Source organism: Argiope bruennichi, chromosome X1 (assembly GCF_947563725.1).
Source record: "Argiope bruennichi chromosome X1, qqArgBrue1.1, whole genome shotgun sequence".
Lineage (NCBI taxonomy): Eukaryota > Metazoa > Arthropoda > Arachnida > Araneae > Araneidae > Argiope > Argiope bruennichi.
The window spans coordinates 27953187-27981112 of record NC_079162.1 but is presented as its reverse complement, the minus strand read 5'-3'; the positions used below and the strand labels follow the sequence as shown (position 1 = coordinate 27981112).

At 27.6% G+C, this 27926-nt stretch overlaps 1 protein-coding gene across 4 annotated transcripts in view; it reads right to left on the bottom strand.

Annotated features, from left to right (window-relative positions):
• Positions 1–13637, bottom strand: part of LOC129959469 (glutamate-rich protein 3-like) — a 36381-nt gene extending 22744 nt beyond the window's left edge. For 2 of the 4 annotated variants that reach the window (XR_008783437.1, XM_056072311.1), the window contains exons 1-5: positions 13553–13637; positions 13007–13091; positions 4635–4728; positions 2606–2803; positions 293–508 (exon numbers count right to left, since the gene is read on the bottom strand). Coding sequence is in view for 3 of the 4 variants with exons in the window: in XM_056072311.1 (XP_055928286.1) it covers positions 293–508; positions 2606–2803; positions 4635–4728; positions 13007–13091; positions 13553–13598 (639 nt within the window). In the remaining variant the exon portion in view is untranslated. Of the gene's footprint in view, positions 1–292; positions 509–2605; positions 2804–4634; positions 4729–6996; positions 7122–13006; positions 13092–13552 lie in introns of all 4 variants that reach the window. The other 2 variants (XM_056072313.1, XM_056072312.1) reach the window with 2 other exon arrangements.
• Between the last annotated feature and the right edge of the window lie 14289 nt (positions 13638–27926).

Below are 27926 nucleotides of genomic sequence, written 5' to 3'. Positions count from 1 at the left end.
TTGAGATACACAGCAAAATATTCAAATTTTATACAGTGAAAACATCTACACGATGTAATTTGTATCAGAATTTAACAGTTCAGGGAACAGCATCGTTAATGTAGCCCCTGTATATTAAAAAAAAAAAAAAAAAAAAAAAAAAAAAAAAAAAAAATATCAAAAGCATTATCTAATTTGGAGCCTTCAGCTCTGGAAGATAAAATTTTAGGAAGTTTCAAAAGGCAAATAAGAAAATTTAAATAAAGCAGATGTAGCAAATAAGAATAGATATAAAGAGTGAATATAAACATACCTTCAACTTTGATATACTAGAATGAATATTTGATGTGTGGTTCTTAAAAGATTTTCTGTTAGTAGTTGGTGCTGATTTTGGGGTTGAAAGAATATTTTTTTCATTTATCTTATCACTTAACCATTTACATAAATCATAGCTTTGGAAAGTAGCCGGCACTGAAGAGCTTTTGAATGATCCATGAAAAGCATTTCGATTCTTTTTCTTAGACCCTGTCTAAATAAAGTGAGAGAAATAAATGTAATAAAAAACAATAAGATAATGATTAATTTAAAGAAATAAAAGTCGAATTCACAAAAACTATTTGAAAAAAAATGCACTATTTGATTCATAATTAACATTCAGTGTGTCAGCACGTGAATTCATGAGACAATTATAATGTATCACTTTTATTTAATAACAGTTGGATAATGAACTTGTCCGAATAATACAAATACCTTCGTTTTACATTTTGCAAATTTACATACAGAATGCTTCTAAAACGATATTTGATGTTCAAGTAAGTTCTTATGTTATTTATTTTGAGTGCACTCTTCCAAATAGTAGAACTGCTAAGGAGCAATTCTTACAAAGTGGCAATAAACTACAACTGGATAATTGTATTAGTTCTTACAGAAATAGTGAAATACAATAGTACTGCTCGCAGGAATTTACACTTTTTTGTGTCAAAACATTTTTATGACTACTAGATGTACATGTTCGCCTATTTCTTTAAATCAAAACCAGTGGTTCAGCAATGGGGATACAGATACCCAGGGCCACCTGCTTGCTGTTAATTGTTTCCTCAACATTAAATCTATTAGCCAATAAGTAATAGTTCAGGAAAGAGTTACAGATACCCAAAGATGTATTGCGTGCTCTGACAACCCAATATAGTATTACTTTCGATAAACCTTTTAATGCCAAATATGATGCAACATGGAAGGAGAAAAATAACATTTTGCTCAAGAAACTATTTATCCTTTTCCCACCACAGACCAAAACTATAAAGCAGTGTACGTCAGTTCAAACTTAAAGATTGCACTGAACAGAGTTATAATATTATATACCCATTTATGAAAATTCAAACTAAAGTGGTGCACAACATAATGTGTTAGGCTACTATTACTTATTGAGAGATAAAGGTACTTTAAATTTCTGAATATTAGGCTTCCATTCTTGTTTTAATTTTTGCCTAAAACAGTAATTTCACCAAACAACAGAAATGAATTATTACATCATCACTTGCTGACTTCATCCAGTGGTGTAGCAAGGGTAAACAGTGTTAGGGGAATAATATGTTTTTCTCGTCCAAATTGTCAAGAGCTTAGCAAGTGTACAGCACCTGGGGTACTCTGTTATTTTTTCACTTAATTATCATATTTGTCTCTAAAAAAACGTCATGAACGCAGTGACATTTTATTTTAGTCTTAATGTCCAAGTTTTAGTACCAACTAAGACAGGTGTCTGAGAACTGATACCTCTAATCCCTTCGTTTGCTAAATACTGCCTTCACCACAAATAAAAGGACAAAAAAACTATTTAAGTGTAATTTTTTTTCCATAATTATTCCTCAAAAAATAGCCCCTGTTATAGAAAATATTTCATTTAAATTGTAGGACAAATAAGAGTAATTATAACTTTAATCGTTTTTAGAAAAAAAAAAAATTAAGCGTGATCGCATTCTTGAGCATTTCACTGTTGAAATTTAGAATCCCAAAACAGTTCTCTAGGTTTTTTTTCTTTCACATTCATACTTCTTGCAACCGATAGCAGATATGCCCTGTATTATCATAGTGTAAAAGTTGAAAGAATTTTAATTAAATTCAGTATGAACTGCAGATTAGGACATTTAAATATTAAAGTAATTGAATTCAATAACAGAACAGTAATTACAAAATAAATAAATAAATAAAATTTAAAAAAATGCTAATTTTAAATAATTTGATAGTCAAATTTGAAGGCAAAAAAGTAGCATCATATACTCATTATGCTACTTTTGTAGCATTATATACTTATTATGCTGCTTTTACCAGAGATTACTGAAAATTAAACTACCATCTGAAGTCATCATTTCAGCATTAGATGTAAAACACTTTCATTTCCCAGCAATATTTGAATTTTACACGATCGTAGAAACACTTCAAATAAGTTTGTGCTTTGATTTCAAGTTTAGTTGAGTGAAAAAAAAGTTTTAGGTATCATTTAAAAAATGAAAAAAAAAAAAAAAATTAGAACATGAAATTACTGAAAATTTGATAAAATTTTTACAAAAACCTACATTACAGAACTGCTTATTGAGAAAAAAAAACACATAATTTTAATTTGCATTACCTTTATTCTTTCCACATTTTCCATTTTTAAGATGTCTTCAAGGCAATTACTGAGTTTTTTATTCCAAGAACTTTCTTTATGAGCAGCGTTTTGTATTACAGTATTGGCAAGTATATCATACATTTTTTTCTTTTTCTCATACTCTAGAGTAGCAATTTTAACTTTCTGTTCAGGAATGATTGTTCCATCTTCCGTTATCTAAAACCAGTTAAACTTTATATTCAACATAGAATTCAGAATTAAAAATTATCAGTCTAATATATACAGAGCGTAATTTCAAAAGGTTCACTTAAAAAGTGCACTGATTTTATGAGGTAACTTCAATAAAAAAGATTATGGAATTTTGAAGAGAACATGTTATAATGCTTTAAAAAATATGTTTTTTTTAAATAAAAAAAAATAATTTAAATAAAGATTTTTTAAAAAAAGTTTTTATATTCTAGTTACATTATACACAATGACAAAATAAGTAGCATAATAAAGGGGAATTAATAAGATAAGTCTAAAATCTATTAGAAGTGAAAATAATTCGTGTTAAATTTGCATTTGTTTCTAATATTAAAAATGAATATTTAAGATATTGATACATAATGTTGTCTAAAATGGCCTTTGAATGTTCAAAATGAGATGTTAAACAAATAAAAATAAAGCAAAAGGCATAAAGTCAACAATTAAGCAGGTAACTAAAACACATTAAGACAAGACAATAAATAAATAGATATAGGCAGAAAATTATTTCAATCAAATGCAGTAACATATTTTACAGAAAAACCCCTTTACCCTTGGTTTTGCATTAAAACAGTTGCTAAAAATGTTTCTGGTACAGAAGATATTTGTCAGATGTTCGAACAGAAACGTATCCTTTTTTATGTTATGGTAATAATATGCAATCAATTAATCAGTTTTGATAGATAAAGGATATTTAATCTAATCTTGGATCAATAGTTAATTTTTAAACCGTCAGAAATAGGCATATACTATCAAGTAGAATGATTTAAAGGAAGTAAAAAAAATTATTTTTCATGTTGCTTGAATCGATAAATGTGTTAACAATGTAAAGAAATAAAGTCAGAACTGATATCAAAATAAACTTTGGATTCGATTATATAGAGGAGATTTTCAAATACTTTGAAAATAAAAATTTCACAAAACTCCAGTTAGTAGGAAAAAGAGCAATTTTAATATTATTTTCCATGAAATAATTATTTTTAATATATAATAATACCAATAAGAAATCGAAGTTTCTTTTTATTGTTAGTTAAGTTTAATATAAGTAAAATGATGGGCGGAGGAAAAAACAATGACTAAGAATAAGACACACAAGCTGAAATAGCCTGATTCTGTTTTATTAAGATTTCAGAGGAAAACGAAAAGAGATCTATCATATCATTGATCTTAAATAAAAATATCTGCAACAGAAACAATAAAACCGTAAAAACACGAAAAAAATGAAACTGCCACACGGAAGTGTTTATACATTCATTAAAGGAATTGCATTAGAAGACTAAAATTAATAACTATAAAGTTAAATAGCTTTAGTTACAGAAAGGGGGAAAAAATGGGAAGAACTTATATACTATTACAGAAGAAAATTGATCTTTTTGAGAATAAGAGGCAGATATAAAATTATTGAAGACATATTTAACAACAGAAATTCCCATGCTGAAAAAGATAATGCTTTAAATCATAACATTTTAATGATATAGTTCACAATAATATTTACATGCAGTTATGTGCTTAGGAACTAAATTTAATACTACAGGTTTTGAAAAATAGTTTTTTTTTTCAATGCTACGGAAAAAAAATTCTAATGCTAAATTTCTGAAAATTAATTGTTGCATTATAATATTGTTGTATAACAAGCAATTAGTGGTTTTCTTTCATTTTAAGTTTCTGTAATCTGCCAATTGATAATCTACATGATGCATGATGTTTCAATTGGAATGATTCAATACTACTTATCATAAATTCCCAAATTTAAATGAAAGGTAGACTTCCATTTACAAATAAAATTAAAAGAATAAAATACCAATTTAGCAGCTTTCAAATGAGACTGTTGATGCGGTCTGGAGAAAAAGTGGGCTAAATGCACATCAGTTAATCCATTGTAAGAACCTAAAGGTCTAAAAAAATCAAAAGGACTGAGAATTAAACTACACTCATTTAACATAAAAAATAATTAAAAAACTGATTAAACTTTTAATGTGAAAGAGGAATAGATAGAAAACAAATCAAATAATACATGCCGTAAAAATTACACATGACACTTTTAAGTATAGTAGAGATAAAATAACAAGAAGGTAGTATTTTGAACCTATTTATAAGATCATATATGTCAGAAGCAATTAAAATACTACAAAAAAACATTTTTCAGTGCAAGATTATTTTTTTTATGGAAATTTTACAGTTAAACTGCAGAATGGTCAATTTTTTTAAAAAAATCGTTTTTAAATATAGCATATATCTGTTAGTGCATATTTAAAATCTACTTATACTTCAGAGAAAAGGATGTGTTATTTATTTTTGTAAAAAAGGTTTTTAATATGTATTCAGATTTTTAAAACAGATAAAATAATTTTTTTAGATACAGTGAAATAAAGGCATAATACTGAAAATAAATTTCAAAACAAATTACGATTATACTCTCATTCATTTTATAAAATACATATAATAATGGAAATATTTAATGTTTACATAAATTAGGCTAGAAATTAAGTTTAATAAGGCAAATTCGAACAAAAGGTTCCAGGCAAATTCATATTTTCTATTCTTTAATTCAAATTAATGTTTCTTTGTCCCATGTAGTTTCTTAGAGCAACAACAAGACACTGCCTTCGAAGTTCTTTTTTATGTGATTGGGGAGAGTGTGGCTCACAAAATGACGAGCTGTCAATCTATGCAAAAGTATTGAGAGGTAAATGAAGTCTCTCAAGAATATTGCTAGGATCCACATCTGAATTCTATTGTATACATTACTCTACTATTTGTATATGCTACTTCAGAAGCTATATCTTCAGTAATATCCTGCGTTTTTACACATTCATTCTAGCGACTGATTAAGATAATTTTCATATACTAATGCTTTCTTTGTTGTTTCTTGAAAGTAGGACAGTACATCTTTTTGGAACAAAACAGAAACGGATTATCGCAGTAATGCTTGAAAAATCTGTTAGCAAATTTGTCCAGAATTTTTTTTACTTGCATTTATGCAGCTTATCGCCATCTTCTGATCAAATACTGATTCAAAGAGTAAATATTTCAGAAAATGTATTATAAAAAGTTAGGTGCTGAAAAACAAGATACACTTCTAAAGAGGGCGAAAACTGGAAACATAGGACAACTATTCAGAGGGATTTAAGCATTCCATATGAATTACTGCAACATTATTTTCATATTGTTCTTTTGAATTCTTTGGAATAGATGCTCTGTCTCATTTATTGACATTATTTGGTTTGTTAATGCATAAAAAACACCATTAACATATCTACTTCTTTCTTCGAATATCAAATATACAGTATGCAGCGGCCAAACAGGCGATAAATGACTGTTTGTTTCGCCAGTTGGTGATAAGCATCAATCATACCTAAGGAGATGAACTTTGCTCTCCAACGAATACGAGTGACTCACTTCCTGCCTTCGCCAGCTGGCTTAGAACTTCTGCCTCGTGCTGGTCGATGGAATTACGGCCAATGTATCATGATTTATATTTGTTAATTTAATTTGTAATTAAAATTTATTTTTGTTATTTACATGGCTGGCAGTTTTCATTAAGTAAAAATGTTTTAATACTTTAATTTAAAGTAAATTTGGCAATGCGTGTTAAACCACGCACCAAAAGTAGTTTTCGACGAAAAAAAAATTGTAACAGATTTTCAGGAGGGTAAATTTCTTTTATAAAACTGCTTGGTGTTTGATATGTTTTCGGATCTCATTCAGAATATTGAGTAGAAGCAATATATATATATATATATATATATATATATATATATATATATATATATATATATATATATATATATATATATATATATATATATATATAGTTGATTTCACACGATATAAATAATAAATTTAACAATATCTAATGCAACTATGTAACAACAGCTTAATTACTGTTGATGGGACGACTTTGCTGTCCCTAATGATGTGCACATTAAAATTTATCAACCTAAAAAGAAATTGAAAGATGAAGAGATACTCTTCGTAATACAAATGAGGTTTCTAATCCTTATATTGAAATAAGTTATTTCTTTTAAATGCCTTTAATCCAGTTGATCAACACATACCTTGTATAAATTTATATATAGAGAAGAGTACCAACATTGAAACGTAATGTTTTATTTATGCACTGAAATGAGAGAAATAAGAAAAATTTGTTTAAATTTACAAACCCATCAATCTTTTTATTAACTGCTGCAATTGTCCACATATCTTAAAAACACTTTTCATCTCAATTTCAAACAAGTATAATAAGAAAAGCGCCAAAATTCATTTCTGTGACAATCAAAGTATGTACCTACAAAAAAAGACATCAAATTTATTGATACAGATAAGTAAAATGCATAGTCTATCAAATTAACACTGCTGTTGATTCATTGCAAATTCAAAATGCAAAAAGAATATAATTTCCTGTCAATAACATTATTATGGCAGAATAATAAAGGAGATTAATAATTTTCCCAGATCATTCTTCTTCTTCTTCTATAATGTTAGAGTGATTATTTGGCAAGAATTTATTCTTTATTGTTTTTCAAAATATTTTATCTTGATATCTTTAATTCAATGTACCTTTGCAATTATAAATCAACTATCATTTTGTGGAATTTACTTTTTATATTGAAAAGAATGCCTTAGAATAAAAATTCCCTATGCGAAAGTATATCAATTCCACTCTGTTCCCTAACTGATAGTTCATATTATAATTAATTTCAAAAGAATATAACAATTGATTGTTTCTGTAATATCTTGAGAAAACAGCTGTATATCAAAATAACCATTTAGGAGTTGGTTCCTAATTATATAGCTATTACTAAATCAGAGATTTAGTATGGGGCATCACGCAAATGTTTATAGCTGGGCATAGACACGACCTTCGTAATACAAGGCCTCACAACTCCCAATGCTTTTAGCCCGTGTCGTCATGAGGTTGGATGAATTCTGTAGAAAATGGTAGTCGTTATTGTAGTGAAGAACGCGAAAAGTGTTATTGGCTTTGCTTGAAAGTTTTCTGATCCTTTTGCATATTAATTTTAATTTATCGTAATGAAGATGCCTAGTGCGTGCTGTGTTCCCAATCGAAAAAGTAATTACACAAAAAATAGCTCGAATGTTTCTGTATTTTCGTTTCCAAGCGATGAAAACACTAGAAGAGCATGGATCTCTGTAATGCGGGACAATTTCGTATCAACTAAACATAGTAAGGTAAGTTTGATTGTTTTTGTAAATTTTTAGTTAATTAATTCTTTTGAAATGCGAAACATTTAAAATTATGTATAACTTCCATTTATCTTCTGTCATTTTTGTTTGCTCTACATTTAGTTGCTTATGCTTCAATTACTTTGGTATTGTTTCTTGAGCTAAATAAAAAAAACTTCTTTGTTTTATTGTTACTTCTCATGGTCTTTTTTTTAATTTGTTCCTAATATTTAAAATGTTTTGTTTCTGTACCTTTTTAATTATACTTCATACATATTTTTTAAAATCTGATTTAGGCCTAATATTTGTTGCTAACATTTAGGTCTGTGCTAAACCTTTTCACGAAAATCAGTTTTTAACAGTTAGAGAAGCGTTTAATACCAGTACAGGAGAACTTATTCAAGTACCACTAGAGTGTAAAAGGCAATTTTTTTTTAGAAATTTTTAATAATTATCACCAAAATCTTACAAAGTACTTAAGTGATTTATTGTTATTATGCTCTTATAAAAAAGTTTAAAATCATCTGATGAATAATAAAACTTAATTTTTAATTATATATATCATCACTATAGATTGTAGCAGATTAAACTTATATTTTATTCTAAAATATTATGTAAAAAAGTTAGATATAGTTGTAAAAACAATATGAATTGCATGCTCATATAGGTTTAGAAAATGTAGTTTTTATTTATCTATAAATCATCAGATTATATATAAAACAATTAATATTTATTATTATTTTTAAATATCAGTAGTTATACACAATCTTTAATTATAAATGAATGCAACTTTTACAAAATATCTGAAACTTTTTTAAAAATAAGTAATGAAAAGTTACTGTTTTTAAATCAATTTTTCATACCGTGTAAAATCAATTGATTAATTCATGTAAAATAATTACTATAGATATTCTAACATAATATTGAACTAGGTATTTATTTTGGATGAATGAATGTTTCTGTTGATTTTAAATTTTATTATTTGATACACAATATGATTTTATTTAATACTGTTCAACAAACGTTAGCTTTTAGTTTATGCATTGAGAAAATATCTGTTCTGTTTTTGATTTTAAGTTTTAATGAATTACTCATTTTTTTTTTTAATCTAAAGAATTCCACTTTTTTTTTTTTTTTTTTTTCTAGGCTTGTACCTGATGCTGTTCCTTCAATTTTCCCTGATTTACCCTCATACTTTTCCTCAGAATCAAAAGCAAGAAGAGAAACTCCAATGGATAGGGCAACATGTAAAAAAATGGGAAAACTTAAAAGCAGCTTTCCAGGACATAGCAAAAAGAGAGGAAATAGAATAAATCAACACTTTTTTTTAATTTTAAAAACTTTAAATCAAATACATGGAGTATAATTCAAAAAGCAAACAAAATAATTTTTATTTGTCTAAGCACTTCTCAAGCTCCTATGGTAAGTCATTCTTTATTAATTTCTTCCAAATTAGAAGTAATTTGTAAGTTTGTATTTTAACTTTATTTAATATTATAATTATTTTCATTTGTCTGTGTGAAATTTATAATAAAGTTGGAAAACAAAATGTATTTTGTTATTGTCTCTCTGTAAATAAAATGTTATGATTCAAATAGTGTGTGATTTTGTTTATTTGTGTTTTCTTTTACTTTTTCTACAGATTGAATTGAAATTAATTATAAATGCATTGAAATGTAAAATCAGATATAATAAAAGCTAGTTTATTAAATTGTATGAATTACTAATATATTAAATGTAAACAATTCTTAATGTGAAAAAAAAAACAAGCTGTGAAAGTAATTCTTTTTTATCAACAGAATTAGTTGGTGTAAAATTTAAATTTATATTAAATACATTAATATTTTATTTGGAAGTTCATAAGTAATTTGAGAAGTAAACAATTATATGTTAACTTATAAAATACATGTATTACCTGTCACTGCAATAAAAAAAATCATCAAAAGCTTTAAAAAGTATTAGATTAATTTAATTTTAAGCTTTAAAAAATATTTTCAGGGAAAAAACAAAACGATTTTTAATAATACAAAAAAAAATCTCCATTAAAACAAGAAAAACTAGCAATAATACCCCAATGCATATATCTAATAAATTTACATTGTTATTTAAATGTCATTAAATGAAGTTTGAACGTTATTAAATGGTCAATAAGCTATAGAGGATCTTAAGATTTTCTACCATGCTGTTTCTTTTATTCACACAGAGAAAAAATAAATAATTTTGAATTTTATGCAAAATAAATGTCTTAATATTAATAATGAGTTATTTTTAAGTTAATTAAAAATATAACTAAACATCAAGGGAGAAAGCGGGATTCTGCTCATGACAGCCTATTATCCTACCCGTGTGATGTCACAAATAAGTTGTGAGGCCTTGTTTTAAGAAGGTCGTGGCATGGGTTAATATTATCATTGATAATGATAGTCCTTCATTTTTTGAGATGCTTAATCACATTTTATTATACAATAGCAAAGATAATATATAATGAGCTTGCATACAGGCGACAATTCATTCTAGTATTATCTTTGACCATAAGCCCCTGAGATTTTGTCAGATTTCCAGCATTTGTGCAATTATGTTATGGTGAAATTTCAAACCTTATTTTGATGTAGCATTGGTTATTTTATAAATTATTAAAAAATTTAGAGCATGAGCATGCATATAGGTATTACTAACTGTTAAATCTCAAATTTGTAAAAAATACATGAAGCAGAGGTCCATCCAGCAATCCTATTTTGAGATAATATTTTTATTTTGGTATCATATGATAATTATTATAAAACATCTTCCATTATTTCAAATAAAATCTACCTTTATAAATGAATATATACAACATATGAATTTGTGACATATAATGGATAGAAATTAAAAGTGAGCAGCTAAGTCTGTGAAAGAATTTATCTCAAAGAATCCTATTAAATTAATGAATTTCTAAATAATAATGTTTTGATTTATAACTTCAGTTATGGGTACAGGAACCACTTATCTTTTGATATGATTAAAAATATGATATAATTGGAATAAGCAATTAAAGACTAAAATTACAGTTTTTGCTTTTCATGTGTCAAAATTCTTATCAAAAATCAGTTTCTATGTTTGAGAAATAAAAGGAATTTTACAACACAGAAAATTGTTTGTTCCTGTGCTAAACATTTAACATTCTGGATTGAAAGAATTTTACTGTATAAAACTAAATATAAAATATATCACAATAGCAGTTTTTTCGAAAACATATTAACAGTAATTTAAAAATGAATATGCTTGTTAGAAAATGCAACAACTTTGAAATCATAGCAATAAAAGTGTTGAAAATAGCCTTTTCTTTTAAAATTACAGCCAGTCCCTCCCGCCATTAATACAGATCTAAGCTGTATAAACAGGGCTATTGAAAATAGTCTAATAGCAAATTTTTAGCTTCAAAACAAATCCTGCTTATCTGTAAAAAGTCCTTTTTAAGCAATATTATATATATATTGGTACTCTGAAAGAAGTTAAAAGAATAATTAAAGCTACAAAATAGTAAAAAGTCAAAAATTTCTGCATAGAAAATTGTATGATAAAAATGGCATTAATCAAAGAACACTTCACATCTCAGTATTATTTTCTAAAAACACAGTTATATTGAAAACCATCTTACCTTTATTTGTTCTACTTTTGTTTACATATTTTAGCATATAATTTATTAAATGTAATATATATATATATATAGATAATATTAAAAATGTAGGCATTTTTTAAGAATGTGGCAATTATTCAGCAAACACTAAAAAATTCTTTTTTTTTTTTTTTGTAGTCTTGAAATAATTTTGAAAATTAATGAAAGATTAAATTAAAATCTTAAGATATTTCAGATGGTTTCCATTCAGTGAGCGTTTTAGAAAAAGTGTATGCAGATCATAAGGAAATGTCGTAACATAGAAAAAAAAAAAGAACTATTATAATTTAGCTGCTAGACTTTCAGATCTATAAAACAAAGAATAACACAAAATTATAATTCATTTTGATAAGTATTTGTGATTCAATACTTTTAAAAGCCCTATTAGTTCATACTTAATACAAGATTCTGAGAATATTGTTACACATTTTAAATTTTAAACAATGTTGCAGAAATATAATATATCTTTCGATAAATGAAAGTTTTCTGAAATTTATTGGTAAAACCAATGAAGGCTAAGAAAATGCAAAAGTAATTTTACTTCAAAAGGCATGACAACAAGATTTTATTACTTATGCATACATATATAATTGGATATATTATAATATATAAAATATACAATAAATTCAATAGATTTATCATTAAAAATTAAATAAAAATAAAATTTCATAAAAAGTGTTTTATTAACTGAAACATTTTATTTACTGTAAAAAATGGCACTAAGAGTACAGCTCACAAAATTCAAAGAATTTTGCTTAAAAAAATGAGCCATCTTTTTAAAACTAAAAAATAATCACAAAACCTTGACAGTTTTTTAAAGATTAGGTTAATTCTATAAAGCAAATTTGTCTTTCTTTAAGAGGTGGGAAAATGTTAAAAGAAATTGAAAATTCAAAGCAGCTAAAAGAAGTTGTTTTTTAAATAATTGGTAATTAAAAAAATGGAAATTTGGAAAAATGGAAACAACATCAATAATTTATACAAATCATACAGCTGGAATTTTCACTAAATATTATTTACATAAAGCCACTAAAATAAAAAATGCACATAAAATTTAAAAATAAAATGTAATATTTATTTTCTTAGTTTTCAACCCCTCAATAGGGCTGAAAGTTTTAATAAAGTATTTCTAAATGTAAATTTAGGATAATGTAGAATACTTGCTGCCATAAGCAGAGACATACACTGAAGATATATGTTAATATGGCTAAAGTTAAGATGTATTAATATTTTTTTTTTCTTTTCAGAATATCAACAAACTGATAATTTAAATAAATCTACAAAATATGCAATTGTTAAAAAAAAAATTGAATTCTGAAATAAAAATTTACCTCTTAAGAAATATGCTGCACTTTTTGAACCAATCAGATGTCAGACTTTTGTCTTCCAATTTTATGATTCTTCTCGACATCATACCTTCAAATAATATTTAAACAATGAGATTTCCATAAAATTAACAGGAACACTATAAAATAATATTTTTCACATTTCTTTCAATTTTCTAAGGAAACTACTGTCTTTTCTTTGAAAAAGTAAAAAAGAATAAATAAGTTTAAAATTACAAGATTAAAACTAAGAAATTGAAAGTAAAAAATCAAAACAGTATGAGATACCAAGTAGCTAAATAGGTAGAAACCAATATGAGAATTAATGTGAGAGTTTTTTTCGTGTAGTTAAAATAATCATATTTAAGAAGTTTTCATATTCTGAAATAAAAATTCAATGACAAAATGTATTGTAGAAAACGGGAAAGCATATTTAATCTTTAAATCTAAGGGGAAAAAATATTTCAATAAGAAATTGACAAAAATAATTATTTCTTAACACATCCTGCTTCATTAATTTATAACAGAATTAATACAAAAAAGAAAAAGTACTTAGCGATTTTCGAACGCACAACTGGTGCAAGGATTTATCGAACATAGCAACCGAAGTTTTCAACTGTAACTAAAGGCAACAAACTCATTTCACTTTATCTGGATTATAGCTCACAGGCTTATTACTGAAAGAAAAACAAAACAAACTAAAACTAATAATTTTTTGTCAGTGGAAAATTAGTAGTAATTAATGCGTAACTTTATATTTATCAAAAATGAAGCTTTAGGCTCAAAATTCATCCTTTTTTTTATAATTGTGTAATTGTCGTACTAGAGCATTGTATTTGATGGAACTTTGACATCTCATCTCTAAAAAAAATGACTTTTCTTTTCTTTTTAAGTTATTATAAATAGTAGCTCAATTAAATTTCTATTTCAGTACAAAAATAGCAACTATGAGCACTATTTTGTCACACAAAAATATTTGACATGTTCGTTAATCCTCATCTTGGTGACGTACTTTACATCACTCCACTTTTAACCAATCAGCAATAAGAGATCACAGAGGAAAATTTTGTTTCGGCTAAGGATGACGAATATTTCACGAGCGTTATTACGTAACCAATATCATAAAGTCACAAATACCGGTGATCAATACTTTTCAAGGAGGGGTGGGATTCAACTCCTTGATACGATCTTACTGGTGATATTTCGATTACCGGTCTTGGATCACGATATTAAGTAACAATCCATACGATCTGTGAATGGGTTGAAAAGGGAACGAAACGGTTATTCTTGGAATTATCGTATCATTGAATTGCATACTATCACTGAATTTATCGGAGAGGTGCGGTGATTTCACTGGAAAGTGTGAAGTCACCGCTCCACTTCATGGGAGTGACCTTGACTCTCCGATATTCACCTTTGAGGATGCACTATTCCATAAAGATAATTTTTAATTGCTTGTGACATGACTGCATATATTTTGTTTACTGCTGACGCCATCTATTGGTAGACTATAGAACTAAAGTAAACATTTTAAAGAAATGGCATACATATTTAATTCAAATTTTTCAGAAAATGGTTTACTCCAATAAAGAAATTAAATAAACAGTTTAAAAAAAATCAAATTTAAGAAGTAAGCTGAAATAGATAAATTAATTCAATTACACGTTACTTAAATTTATAAATTAAGTATTAACTACAATTCATAAATTTTATATTTCATACTAAGTAATAATTTTTAATTAATAATATGATTGAAATAAGTGATATTAGGAACAAAAATTAGCAAAATTATTTGTTATTCAACAAATCGTTGATTATGCATCGCTAGTTTCGGCTGTGGCGGGCAGCAGGACAGTATAAGCTTCAGTGATGAGTGGCGCTAGTTTGAGAGAGAGATGCCAATTCAGGTATCGTACTCATAATCTGATTCAAGTTGAAAGTTACAAAGTTTGTTCCCAAATAGCTATAAAGTTGCTTCGAAATGGGACAATAATAAAATTAAACCAAAATTTGTTCTGTTTTTTTCCCAAGAAAAACAGTTTATTTTTTCAGAATCTTCGTTTTGTAGCTGAAGAAGAATATTAAATAATATGTGATAAACAAAAAGTGTTTTTCTTATAGAAAATAATAAATGATTATTAATTGCTAGAATCAATTTACGTGAAGGGAAGGGAGATAATGGAAAGTTTCTTGATTAGTAAATTTACCATGATAAATGTTTCATAGGCTGCTGAATTGAAAGTCTATTGTAGGGACGTAAAATGGTCACTTAACTCTTATTTATGCATAACTGCACAAAACTATTTCATGCTCATTTGCGGTTGTACTCAGAAGCAATCCATAGCGTAGCTTTGAATTTCACTTGCATTCAAGTTTCAAGGAATAAATAACAACAGATTTTCACACTGAAATTGCAATGCAGAATGAAATTAATAAATGTCAAGACTTTTATCTGAAGTACTCAAAACCATCGAATTCTCTGTAAGTTAATATGGGAAAAATGTTGTGAATCTCGTTTATATATTTCAACAATGACAACAACGAGATAATAAAAAGCAGATTCACTCATTTTGTAATCCAAACTAAATGGCGATTCAGCTAGATTCAATTAGCCTTTGATATAAGCAGTAATAATTCGCAAATATTTAAAATAAGCTCTATTTAATTACTGATGTTTATAAAAGATGTATGGAATTAATATATTTCAGTTTAGCATCATTGTTTATGGGAGATACAGAACTGACATGAACGTGAATCTGTTTTAAAAATTTCAGAACACATAAAAATGAATTTCACACAAAAAAGGAGAAAAATTACAAATAAAATAAAATAAATAACAATACTGTTAGAGTTTTGATTCCCTCCGGTGGAGAAAAGGAGAAATTCTGTTCCCCTACCCAGATGTAATCGAGACGCCGACGCGGCGACATGTTCTCTCTCTCTCTCTCGTCTTTGTGTTGTGATGTGTTTGTGTGGTAGCTTAGAAATGTCCGCGTCCATATATGTGTGAAAATAAAACCTATGAAAGTTTCAACTCCTGCTTCTTCATTAATGGAATTGTCATGCACTGATTGAACAAATACTAAGTAAAGATTTTTTAGCACGTGCATTTTTTAAATGGATATTGTGTTTTATCCTAATTGTCGGTATCCATTATACTCTTATAATACATACAGATAATAATTTACACTTATGACGATTGTGACTGAATTTCATTTAACTTATGGACTGTTTTGTCCTTTCTAGTCTTTCATTTCTGGAACTTCTTGGTGTCTTGTATTTTCTCAGGATGTCTTTGGATGTGTTTTCTATGTGTTTTGGACGCTTTTGTTTTTCCCGACTGGCTGAAAATAAAAGTGACATGGAACAACAGTTGTAGTCACGAGACAATAGGCCAAACTTCACTGATTTAAATCATTGCGTTTGCGTAGCATAGATCGATAGATTGTCAACCCTTTAATGAATTTGGTTTAAAATTTGATAATGATCTACCTTTTAGACATTAAAACTGTATGGCAAATTTTACCTATCCAGTTCTTTATGTATTGTAGTTGCCGAGCTCACTCGTATAGAATGCCAGGCAGACTTACTCTGTAGGGATTTCATTTAAAATTTTATAGAAATCTACAAATTTGATTGAAATGCCATATACAAAATTTCATCCATCTAGCTTAAAGCGTTTTTGAATTATCGTGTGCACAGATAGATAGATATAATGAGGAAAAAAAAAGACTTTTTCAAATACATGGAATTCTGAAACGTGGAAATTCGTCAAAATCTCGAGTTTTTTGACGATTACAATATTTTTTCTATACCTCGTATATGAGAAAGTAAAAAGGAAATGCCTTCTGTCGAATTATTACATTCATTAAATAATCGACTCGAGATTCAGATCAACTAATAAATCAATCATCAATTTCTGACTGTAGTTTATTGAACAACGATTTGTTTTTATTAAGGAGATTTGTAGGCAATTTCCATTTAGACACAAAATATAAGCAAATGCTTTTCGTTATTCATTTTATCAAGGAAATTTTCTGACATTCTTTGAATATAAGTGTCTGTAATTGCGATGCTTACATTCTTGTGCATGACTGAGTTATGGACATACAGTGCATAAATAACCATTCTGATAATTTTATTTTGGGATGTTTGCTCCTTTTTTCTGTGATTTCGTTCTATTAGGATGAATTTGCGTAAAGAAGCAACTAGTAAACAGATATCTCAGATATCTAAAGTAGATATCTTCTTCGGTTTTGAGGAAAAGACATACATTTCCATATAACATTTTTATAGGATATAGTATAAAGTAGGAAACAAATCGTATACATTATTATGAGTTTTTTGCAATAATATTGTTTTATCATCATTTTTCTTTCTTGTTTCCGAAGTATAAAATGTGGAAGTATTGTAATCGTCAAGAACTCGAGCTCGAGATATTTTGATGATCTCCATGTTTCAGACCTTCCAGAAATAGAAAAACAAATTTTTTTGGAATTATATCTGTCTGTCTGTGAACACGATAACTCAAAAATGTTTTGAGCTAGAAGGATGAAATTTGGTATTAAATTAAATTTGCAGATTTTCACCCAATTTTGAAAGAAAGCGAGGGAGGAAATCAGTCTGCTCAGCAGTTCGAATATAAGAATACGATAACTTCAAAATGCAGAAAGTTTGATAGATGAATTTGGTAGCCAGATTTAACGTCTAAAATGTAGATACATATTAAATTTGGAACAAAATCCACCAAGGATTTGACTGTTTGTCGGTTTGTTCTCCCATAGGCATGTAAATGAGATAACTAAAAAAAAAATACCATGACTTAAATATGCACAATTTGTTATGGGATTTTCTGACTGCAATTGTAGCACTGTGTCATATTTTGGTTTCAATCGGTCGGAAAAAAGGCATCCAAAAGGCACATTTGGTCTTCTGGTACTTGTACATTAACCCACCCCCAGCGATTAATTGCCAAAAGAATCAAAGATCGCACGCTAATAGGCTCTATCGTAATTATTGTTAGTCAATAGCTTGCGATTAGTAATACACAAATATAGTGATTAGAAAGTAAACAAGAAAGTTTTTGCCAGGCTACTCCCATTGGTTTGGTAAAACTTTAAGATTATGACAAGACGAAATGTCAAATATCCTTTTGCTATGCGAGAAGGGAAATGATATAATATAAAGGAAAGCTTTCCTTCTTTTCTGGTTACTGGGAGACAAGATTTGCAGTAATTTTGGATCGCTTGCATAATTAATGTTCGTGTCGTCTCTCATTAGCAATGAATTTAACTACAACACCTGTAATATAACAGGAATGCTACTGTAAAATTATCTGAATAGCTATTAGAGGTTCCACAGATTAGCAATGAGAAGGGAGCGGAATTCTGATAGCTTAGTGTTCTGCTTGCTGTATTGCATGATAAATTAAAAAAGTATAGATACAGAGGATGCAAAACCAAACTACTTATCTCTAACACCTACTCATATACAATTATTAATGATTTCACAGAAAAGATAATGTTGAATTCCGTTTCAGAAAATGCACATTAAAAATTATTTCAATACTTTAATAAACATGAAACAAAATACATCTATGATAGATTAGATAAAATGGTTATTTTTGAATAATTTTATTCTCAGTTCAGTGTTAAGCATTCAAATACCGACATTTTAGAAAGTTTTTTTATCTATACTTATAATAAAGTTCAATGTGTGTGTGTGTGTTGGCGCTCTACAGGCCAGGTCGTTTGACATACAGCTATCAAATTTGGTACATGTATACCTTAGAGGTCGGGAATGTGCACCTGGGGTCCCTTTTTTGAAATTTTAATTAGAATTTTAATTATTAATTAAAAACTAACTTTCCCGCCAAAAAAATCTTCCATTTTCCCCACCGCCAACTTTTCCGTCAAAAAAATCTTCCATTTTCCCCACCGCCAAATGAGTAAGGCTTTTTTTTCACCCAACAGTAATGAGGCTAGGGTTAACATTTTTCGGCGGATTATTTTAAACAATTCTGTTTATTTTCTTAATGTTTTATGCATTTAAAATTAAACATTGTTAATTAATCCATGTTTTAGATTCATTCTGAAGTACTTTTGAATTAAAATAACACAGAATAAAGGAAATTAAAAATGTATAATCTGCATAGCGTTACCCCAACTGGCGTAGAAAAATTCACGCATTTGCGTTAACGTAACTGGCGAAGAAAATTCACGCATGCGCAGTTTGTTCTGACTGTTGACATGACAACCAACGGATGATTTAAATTATTTTTATGTTAGTTGCATGCTTTTGTAAGTAAATTGTATTTATGTTAGTTATATATTTTTTGTATATGCTTATAGCTTTAAGTACATCGTTTTTTTAAGTAGTTTTTTTAAACCTGCTCTCGACCGATTATTTTAAACGATTCATTTTATTTTCTTAGAGTTTGATACATTTAAAATGAAACATTGTTAATGAATCGATCTGTTCATGATGAATCTGAGAAATTTTTGTTGACAAATTCTTGAGATATTACATAAATTAAGAAAGATATTCTTTAGTGACCATAAAGTTTAAACGCTCAGTGACTCTATTATCAGTAATCATATTATTAAAAAAATGCTTTGTTTCAGTAAAAAATATTATTATATTAATTGCAGATTAATCATTTACACTTTAATTTAAAGCATAATTTTTACGAGAACTAACAGAAAATTAGAGAGATACATACCACGCTATGACTGAAGGCCTTTATAATATTATGAGTGAATTATATGACTATCAAAATTTGAAGTTTTAAAATATTTTGCTGAAGAATCTATTAAAGTCGGAATTGCGTAAAATATTTAATGGTACGACCGGAGTATTCCGGTTCAACCTATTTAATTATTAAAATTTAAACGAACATTAATATTGGCTAACCGGCTGGTCGCCAAAGGCGGCTAGTTAATAATAAATACGAAATCGTAGATATATTTAATCTAAGAATTTTGTTGAATTTTCTGTGTCTTCATAATTTCTTTGAGTTTATGATGATGACTATTATATATCTTCAATAAACTGTCGTTGAATTGTTGTATTAAAATAAGATTTCCAATGAAGTAATGTTAACAGTTTAAATTTGTTGTACGTCTAATAATTTTTTCACTTGTTAAATACATTTAAACCCTACTTAAAAATTAAAATAATTGTAAATGTCAAATGTCAAAATCACTGAAGAAGAAAAAGTGAAATTATCTTTACAATTTATATATTTTTTCTAATAATTAATAAATAAGTTATTTTACTTATTTATATTTAGAAGATTCTCTTTCTGCAGAAGTATTAATCAAACAAAGGGATTTTTTAAGCTAATCCGCTAATTAAAATTTTAAGTTAGTAAAATTAATTAGGGTATTTTCTTTTCAACGTTCATGCACTCATTAAAATAAATTTCCAAAACTGCGATTGTAAAACAATAACGAGTGAAAAGTAGAGTTAATAATTTTGCACTGAATTCTGCATTAAATTGTATTTAAAATGAAAATTTAAGCATCTGTTTTTCTGTGAAATAATACTTTATAATGATAAAGAAGAAGAAGCAAAACAGGTAAAAAACACTACAATGAAAATCGTTTTAAATTGCTTCATAAATTAAATCTGGTATATAGAAGATGAATGCCAATGTCATAGGTTCGATACCCTATTCCATAGAAGATATGCCGCATATGTTGTTCGGATGCGCATTTAAGCCATCAGGGTAAGACTACTTCACCTGGTGTAGTGTGGAAGCTAGACGTTTCAACACTACATCAGAATCTGAATGATTTACACAAGAATCTTAATTTTGAATCTGAACATGATTCAAAATTAAGAGGTTTGCCCTAAAGCGGCCTTCGTTTTCTCTTTTTTTTTTCAAACTTTGATTTGCTTCATGTTTGCAAAGATAAGATCTTGTTTCCTATTTTTCATTCACTTTCTGAAATGCTTGAAGTCCAAAATTCTGTACATTTGTGTGTTCCCTATGACAATATTATATTTTAATATTTTAAGAATTTAATTAGCAATAAATCGCTTAATTTGAATAAGTTTATCTAAATGAGAGTGGGAAATACTGTGGTTATTTGAGAAAAATTGGCTGCAAGATTCCGTAATTACCATAATAATGAATTATGATATGGATTAAGAATAAAAAGGTACAAAAAATAAAAACTATAAAAGCTTTTAAAAGCCTGTTTTCTTAGTGCATTAAAATTCAGGAGAGAATTCCTTTTTTTAAAATAAAAAATCTGGAATTCAAAGTAAAAATCGTAAAAGCGCTTGATACTGAAATCAATACGACACAAAAAAATTAAGCCACAATGAAAATAAAAAGAAAATTCCTAGACATTCAATGAAAATTAAAATATATTGTGACTATGATTAAAATTACAATTTAATTACATTATTAAAACATATTGTGATTATGATTAAAATTATAATTTAATAATAGTATTTGTATTAGCGCCTTTCACCATTGCGATTTTTGCGTAATGGCGAAAAATCCTTTCCTACGGTTCTCCAGATTTTCGATAAAAAATAATACTTCTTGCCTTTTAGAATATTAATAAGAGCATGCTTTTGGAAAACTTATTTTTAGTATTATTAGCATATTTCAAGAATAAGAAGTAAATATTAAAAAAGTTTTATTTTGAACATTAATAAAAGCTGATTAGTCGAATTACCGAGTAACGCATTAAACCTCAGGGCATAAAATTAATCAAAGTCATTTAAAACTAACTCTTCAGCCTTCTAATTAAATTGTTATTAATCCATGTTGGAAAACTTTCAATCTTCTAATGCAAGAAGCAATAAAATACTTTTATAAGTAGGGAAAAGAATAAAGAAATACTATTATAAGCACGGAAATGAATAAAAGAATACTCTTGAGTTCTATTAGTGTAATTTTTTCCATTATTCCTTTTGTTGAAATGTACTTAACTTTCAATGGCTCTTAAAAGAACCATTTCCTCCAGTAAAAAACCTCAGGTGCTTAATGCATTTTAATATCTGAAAATACTTCACTTGTGGCACTTAAAAAAATCCTTCAGGGTTCCATTTTAGTAAGAATATTTATGAAATAGAGAAAAGGTCCTTTTTTGCCCGAAAAGCACGTAATGTTCAGTTTGAAAGCGATCGTCTAATATCCGAAGTAAAACCATTAGTGAAAACTCTTGTAGAATGGAGGAATATGATATCCGTTGAAGTGCTGTTCGTAAAAAAAGAATATCGCTAATATAGTTGCTAATGAGAGGTATGTATTTTGAGAGAGCAGTAAATGAGCTATTCTGTTTGCTGACATTTATCAGACACTATTAGTGGAGAACGATACATCACGTGAGCTGGATTCATTACTTATTTAAGAAATTCCTTTTTCTGTTTTGTGATAACTCGAACTTGTTCAGCAGATAATAATGAACCACTTTTTGAAAAACTGAAAAAAAAAAAAAAAATCTGCCTTTTTAGAGATCTTATAACAAGTAGATTTTTTATGTGGATTATATAGCTATCATCATCACTGAGTGAGTGCTACGTGCCTCTCGCTCAGTAATAGGCGCAGTGACTGTAATATTAACAAGAAAGCTACGTTATATTTTCTGATAGAAAAAGTGCTACATTCAGGACCAGATTACGCCCTCTTGGGGTCCTTAGACAATTTAAGTCCTCGGGATCCCTTTTTCTAATCTGTAACTTCCAATATTAATTGATTTTAATTATTTGCATAAGCAGTTAATTTTACATAGCAAATTTTGATGAACTGATCAAACATTTAATTATGAGACCTTTTCGAAAGAGTTGGTTTCAGTATTCATTACAAAAAAAAAAAAAAAAAAAAAAACCAAATTTAAACTAATTTTAATTAAAACAGTAAAAAAAAACAACAACCAAGGACAATTTAGGTGCTATTTAATTATAGGATCAGCCATTTTTAAAAAAATATATAAAGCTATATATATATATTTTAAAGTTTTTAAACAAAATAATATAAAACTTGTAAAAGATAATTATTTAGGAATATTAGGAAGAATTTAATTGATATTTTATTTCAATCTGAATCAGTTCGAGCGCATAGCCTTCTTAAATTAATTGAAAACATAAAATTTATATACTCAAAAAATATCACGAAAGAATATATCGAAATTTCTGAACTGTCTAATATTGCGAGGGTCTTGGTAGTTACCAATTTTATCAATTTGATAATCCAGCACTGGCTACAATAATACATCTTTGCTATGAATTTATTTCCTATGGATTGAATTATGTTAAAAATTCCCCAGTTTTATTAGTAACAATGTACTTGTTTTTCGTTAAAAATCAATTTTGCTTAAACTAATACAGCCGTGTGCACCCTGATGTCATTTTCGTAGCGGTAACTTCAGGTTATTAGTTTAATTAACGCAATAGTGGTAATTTATAAAAATTACAGCATTCCTCTACAGATGTGGTAATTTTCTAATTTTCAAATCATTAACATAAACTCACAAAAATGTTTCAAATCATAATTTTATAGCATCTGAATAACGAGCAGCTGGATTGTCTTGAATAGTTGCCACCAGATACTAAAATTGAAGCTTCAGGCAATTTCCTCTCGTTAAATTTACTAGAAACAGAATTCCTCAAAAGTTTTCTAGGGTTTGAAATTGGGATTTCGATCAGGTGACTTGATTATTTATTATTTGGGAGCAGATAACAGTTAGGTTTATAACAAAGTCTCTCTAATCGATGATTTATTAGCGCCATATTGGCAATTACAATATTATTTTTTCTGCTGAGTGGATATCAAACCAGTATTAACGCATTAATCGTCTCGTAAAGCAAACGTGTCTCTCAGGTAATGTATTCGTTCGAGCTGTACGAATTACACAAGCTTCTCGTGAATTATTTTGCTTTTTTATCTGTAACTCAGCGACTGCTGATATTGGCCATATGAGAGCATAATAACTGGCAAAACGTGGCTGCTGAACAAAAAGAACAGGCTGGCTTTATTTTATGACACATTCTTTTCTTTCTATTTATTAGTAGTTTATCATAATCTGTTGAGCGTTTTGATGACAAATTTCTGAATTCGGGCTCATATTCATCCATGGGACCCTAAAATTCGCCATCTTCTTCAATTTCTTTATTCTTCATCTTCTTCGAATTTCTGGAAATGTTTTCCTTCTCTCAATTACCCACATTTCTTTAAAAATTAAATGTTGAATTAAAATTTATGGTATGAACCATTTCAACTATATTATTTTGCTCTTTACTGTGGTGCTAAAAATGTAACTGCGAATAAACAATAACAGGCATGTTCGTGTTTCGAATCAAATACGCTTCATCCAATCTGCTAAACTGTTTTGATTAGAAGGTTGCGCGAGACTCACTTATTTCACACTTAAACATTATTTTTGACAGCCTTATTATAAAAATAACTTTGTTAATATTTATTATGACAATATCTCTATCACTTTATATGTATAATGAGACAATTGTTTTCTGTGGCCCCTCAGGCCCAAATAGTTTTTTTGCGTTATGGTGACTTACGTATTAAAAAAAATCCATCAGTACCATCTCAGTTAAATTTCTTTTCTTCAGAAAAATTGTTCATCCAATTGTTTTCAATTGTTAATTTTAAGCATTACCTTTTAGAGCATTTAGTAAAAAGCGATAACGCTTACATTTTCAACTATTTTTTAATTAGATTTTGATATTATATGATGAAGAGTTCAACAAAAACAAGGAGGATCCAATACTTTATATTTTTTTCTGAGGATATATTTTTATTGATAGTGAGACAAGCCTTTCCTGCGGAACGTTCAAGGAAGACAACTTCTTAATATCTCTCTTCTCTGAATATTTTTTGTAGCTGTACAAACTATTTTGGGTTTTTCTTTTGAATCCTTCGAACTCCATCTCTCTCTTTATATATTTAACAGAGGGTCTTAGTAGCTGGAAACTTGCTGCTTCTCCTTTTCCTTTTTTAAAAATACTAAATTTTACAGCACGTCAGTATTCTTAAACTGATATCATATGTTAAGAAAGTTTGATTACTATGCAAATTAAACAGACTTTAATTTAAAAATTATTTTAATTAATTTAAATTATTTAAAATTAATAATTCAATAAATACTTAAATAAATTGTTTTAAATTATTTAAAATTAATAATTCAATAAATACTTAAATAAATTGTTTTAAATTATTTAAAATTAATAATTCAATAAATTATTTTAAATTATTTAAAAATAAAAGTTATTTAATTAATTACATATAATGAATTTAAAGGAAATTAAAAAATAGACGTTACAGGAGACATATTTACTTCATTATGGTTTGAAATTCAATTCAAAAATAATAAAAATTAGCGAAATGTATGAGATAATTTTACATACAAGATTCGTTATTCAATGACATTTATACTGGAAAGCATTTACATAGCTTTTCTGTTTCTACTTTCTATCTTTCATAATTTTTCGGCTAGACTTTAATGCTTTGTTCATGACTGTTGCGTTTACTTTTCTGTCTGGAATTTTCACTGTCAAGCTAAGTTCAATGCAATTGATTATCTTAAATGTACCATGACAAGGTCTATAGACATATTGCAACTGACTAATAATTTCACTTTTATGCGACAGTTTTTTAGTTGATTTGGAATCTTTTGATGCATGTGATGAAATATATTTGTACTATGATTTCTCCATTTTCAAATAGCATCAGTGAACATTCTCGAGTTGTTAAGGGACTTTTAATCTCATTTCAAGAAATCACCTTTCTCTTTTCTTCAATAAACTTTGCCATGAATCATTCGATTGAGGAATAAAATAAATTTGACTTCTTCAGCGCGTATAGAAAATTCCATTCTTCTACTTTATTTTTTTCTTGAGATAACATGTTATTGCCATTGGTTTTGTTATTTATTTCCGTACTGATAATCTAAGTTTTTATTTACAAAATTTGACTACCCCCATCTTAAGCTTTCACTCATTAGCAGAGTATTTAATGTCGCATGTCAACATTTAACTAAAATTTTGATCGTTATATCATTGAAGATGTGTTAAGCATTTTTTTAAAATTAAAAACGAAAGAATGGTGTAAAATTATAATGTAAATATTATTTGATTGAATAGATAAAGATTAAAAAAACTACATCTAAACACAAAAGGGATTAAACAGAATTAAGTATAGTTAGAGTAAGCGTAAAACGAATGCAGCTGATGAGATCTAAACGTTTTATCATATCAGTGGTTATTAACAATAAACAAAATTATGATTGGAAATATTTTGGAAATTCTTTATACTTGCCTTAAAGTCACGTTTTTGTGCCTCCATGATACGTCAAAGTAATGAAAAGCCTTTATTTCTGATAGCATGTTTTAGAATGAAAAGCTCCATGAAATTTTTAATGAATAAGGTTCTTTGAGAAAATATCACAGTTTCTAGCGCTCCGATTCTCTCTAAAATTCATTTTCTTATTTTCAAGCAAGTTAGGATCATTAATAAGATTGGCATACATTGGGTAATACTTTTGAACGTATTGTTCCTTGCAATACATTTTTTTTAACTGTTACATTGACGGTGTATTTTCTTTTTATCACCTGTTTCATCATCGAAAATACTGCATGAGACTACTTTGAAGAAATTTTGTCGTAATTATTGCATAAAAAAAGATTTCCAGCTTCTTTTATTGGAGAGACCAAGTCATGGAATACTTGTCGATCTTTGTTTTAATTCCTTTTTTTTATATAAAGATAGTAATTTTCTGTTTGTAGTTGAATCTATATTATAGATAATATACAACCTTTTTCTCTTGATGTTGCAAGATAAAAATAATTGTTTTTATGTTTTTGAAAAATTCTAATTCTAAATTTTATCAAGTTGGCCCTTATTTAACTTTATTTAGGTGTTTCTAATGCTTCATGTCAACAAAAAAAAAAAAAAAAAAAAAAAAAAAAACTTTTTTGAAGGTGTGCCGCCATGACAGGTAGAAATAGATTTCCTTTTAAGACAAACAATTTTACTTTTGAAGGATGCAAATAGCATTTTTCGTTTGAAAATCACAGTACAATATAAACCAGTTATTAACCGAAAGCTTTAATATTTTTGAAATTTTCGGTTGTTTTATGATTATAACGCAATGGCTTTTCCTCTTAAAATGAAAATGTATGATTTTGAATTTCTATTTGTACTGAAGCAGATTTTCCACATTCAGAATTAAACTATTGTACAAAAAACTCCTTGCATTGATTTGATGAACCCTTCTTTAAAGAAACAAGAGATCTATTTTCGATAAATTTCATAATTTTTAGCGTGGTTAGATGACGAAGACGACATCTGCGACAGCACTCTCTCCTTAACTTTTTCAAGGAAATAAAAACACGCCTCACCAGGATTTAAATGACATCGTTTACAGCAGTCTTTGTATTATAAGGATTTATAATTATTTGTGAGAAAATTCAGCAAATAAAATATTTTTGAAATTTTGATAAGAGGCAGTTCATTCATAAAATGAAAATTTTTGTGTATTTTGTTATAAATTATTTCAGATGTTTATTTTTATCAAGTTAATATTATTTTGAATTGTTTGTTAGGAAACAATAAATGTAAATTAACCATAATGAATTCATTTATAGTTTTGTAATAGCAGTTTTATTTTAAGAAAAATTATAATTTTATTTTCGGAAAAAGAATATGCATTTTATTATTCTAACTTACCTTTATTTTGGAAGATATGATTGCGAATTTTTTTTTAATGTGATCCTTTGTTCGTTTTCCAAGATTTCTTATAAAACAAAACGTTGAAAAATACTTTGATTTTCACTTCTTTTATAGCAAAAAAGTGAATAATTATTTATAATTTCGAAAGAAAACGTAGTTTATAAATCTAATTAGCTTCCCATAAATATTACCTAATTTTGTAAAAGGGATTTCGGTGTAATA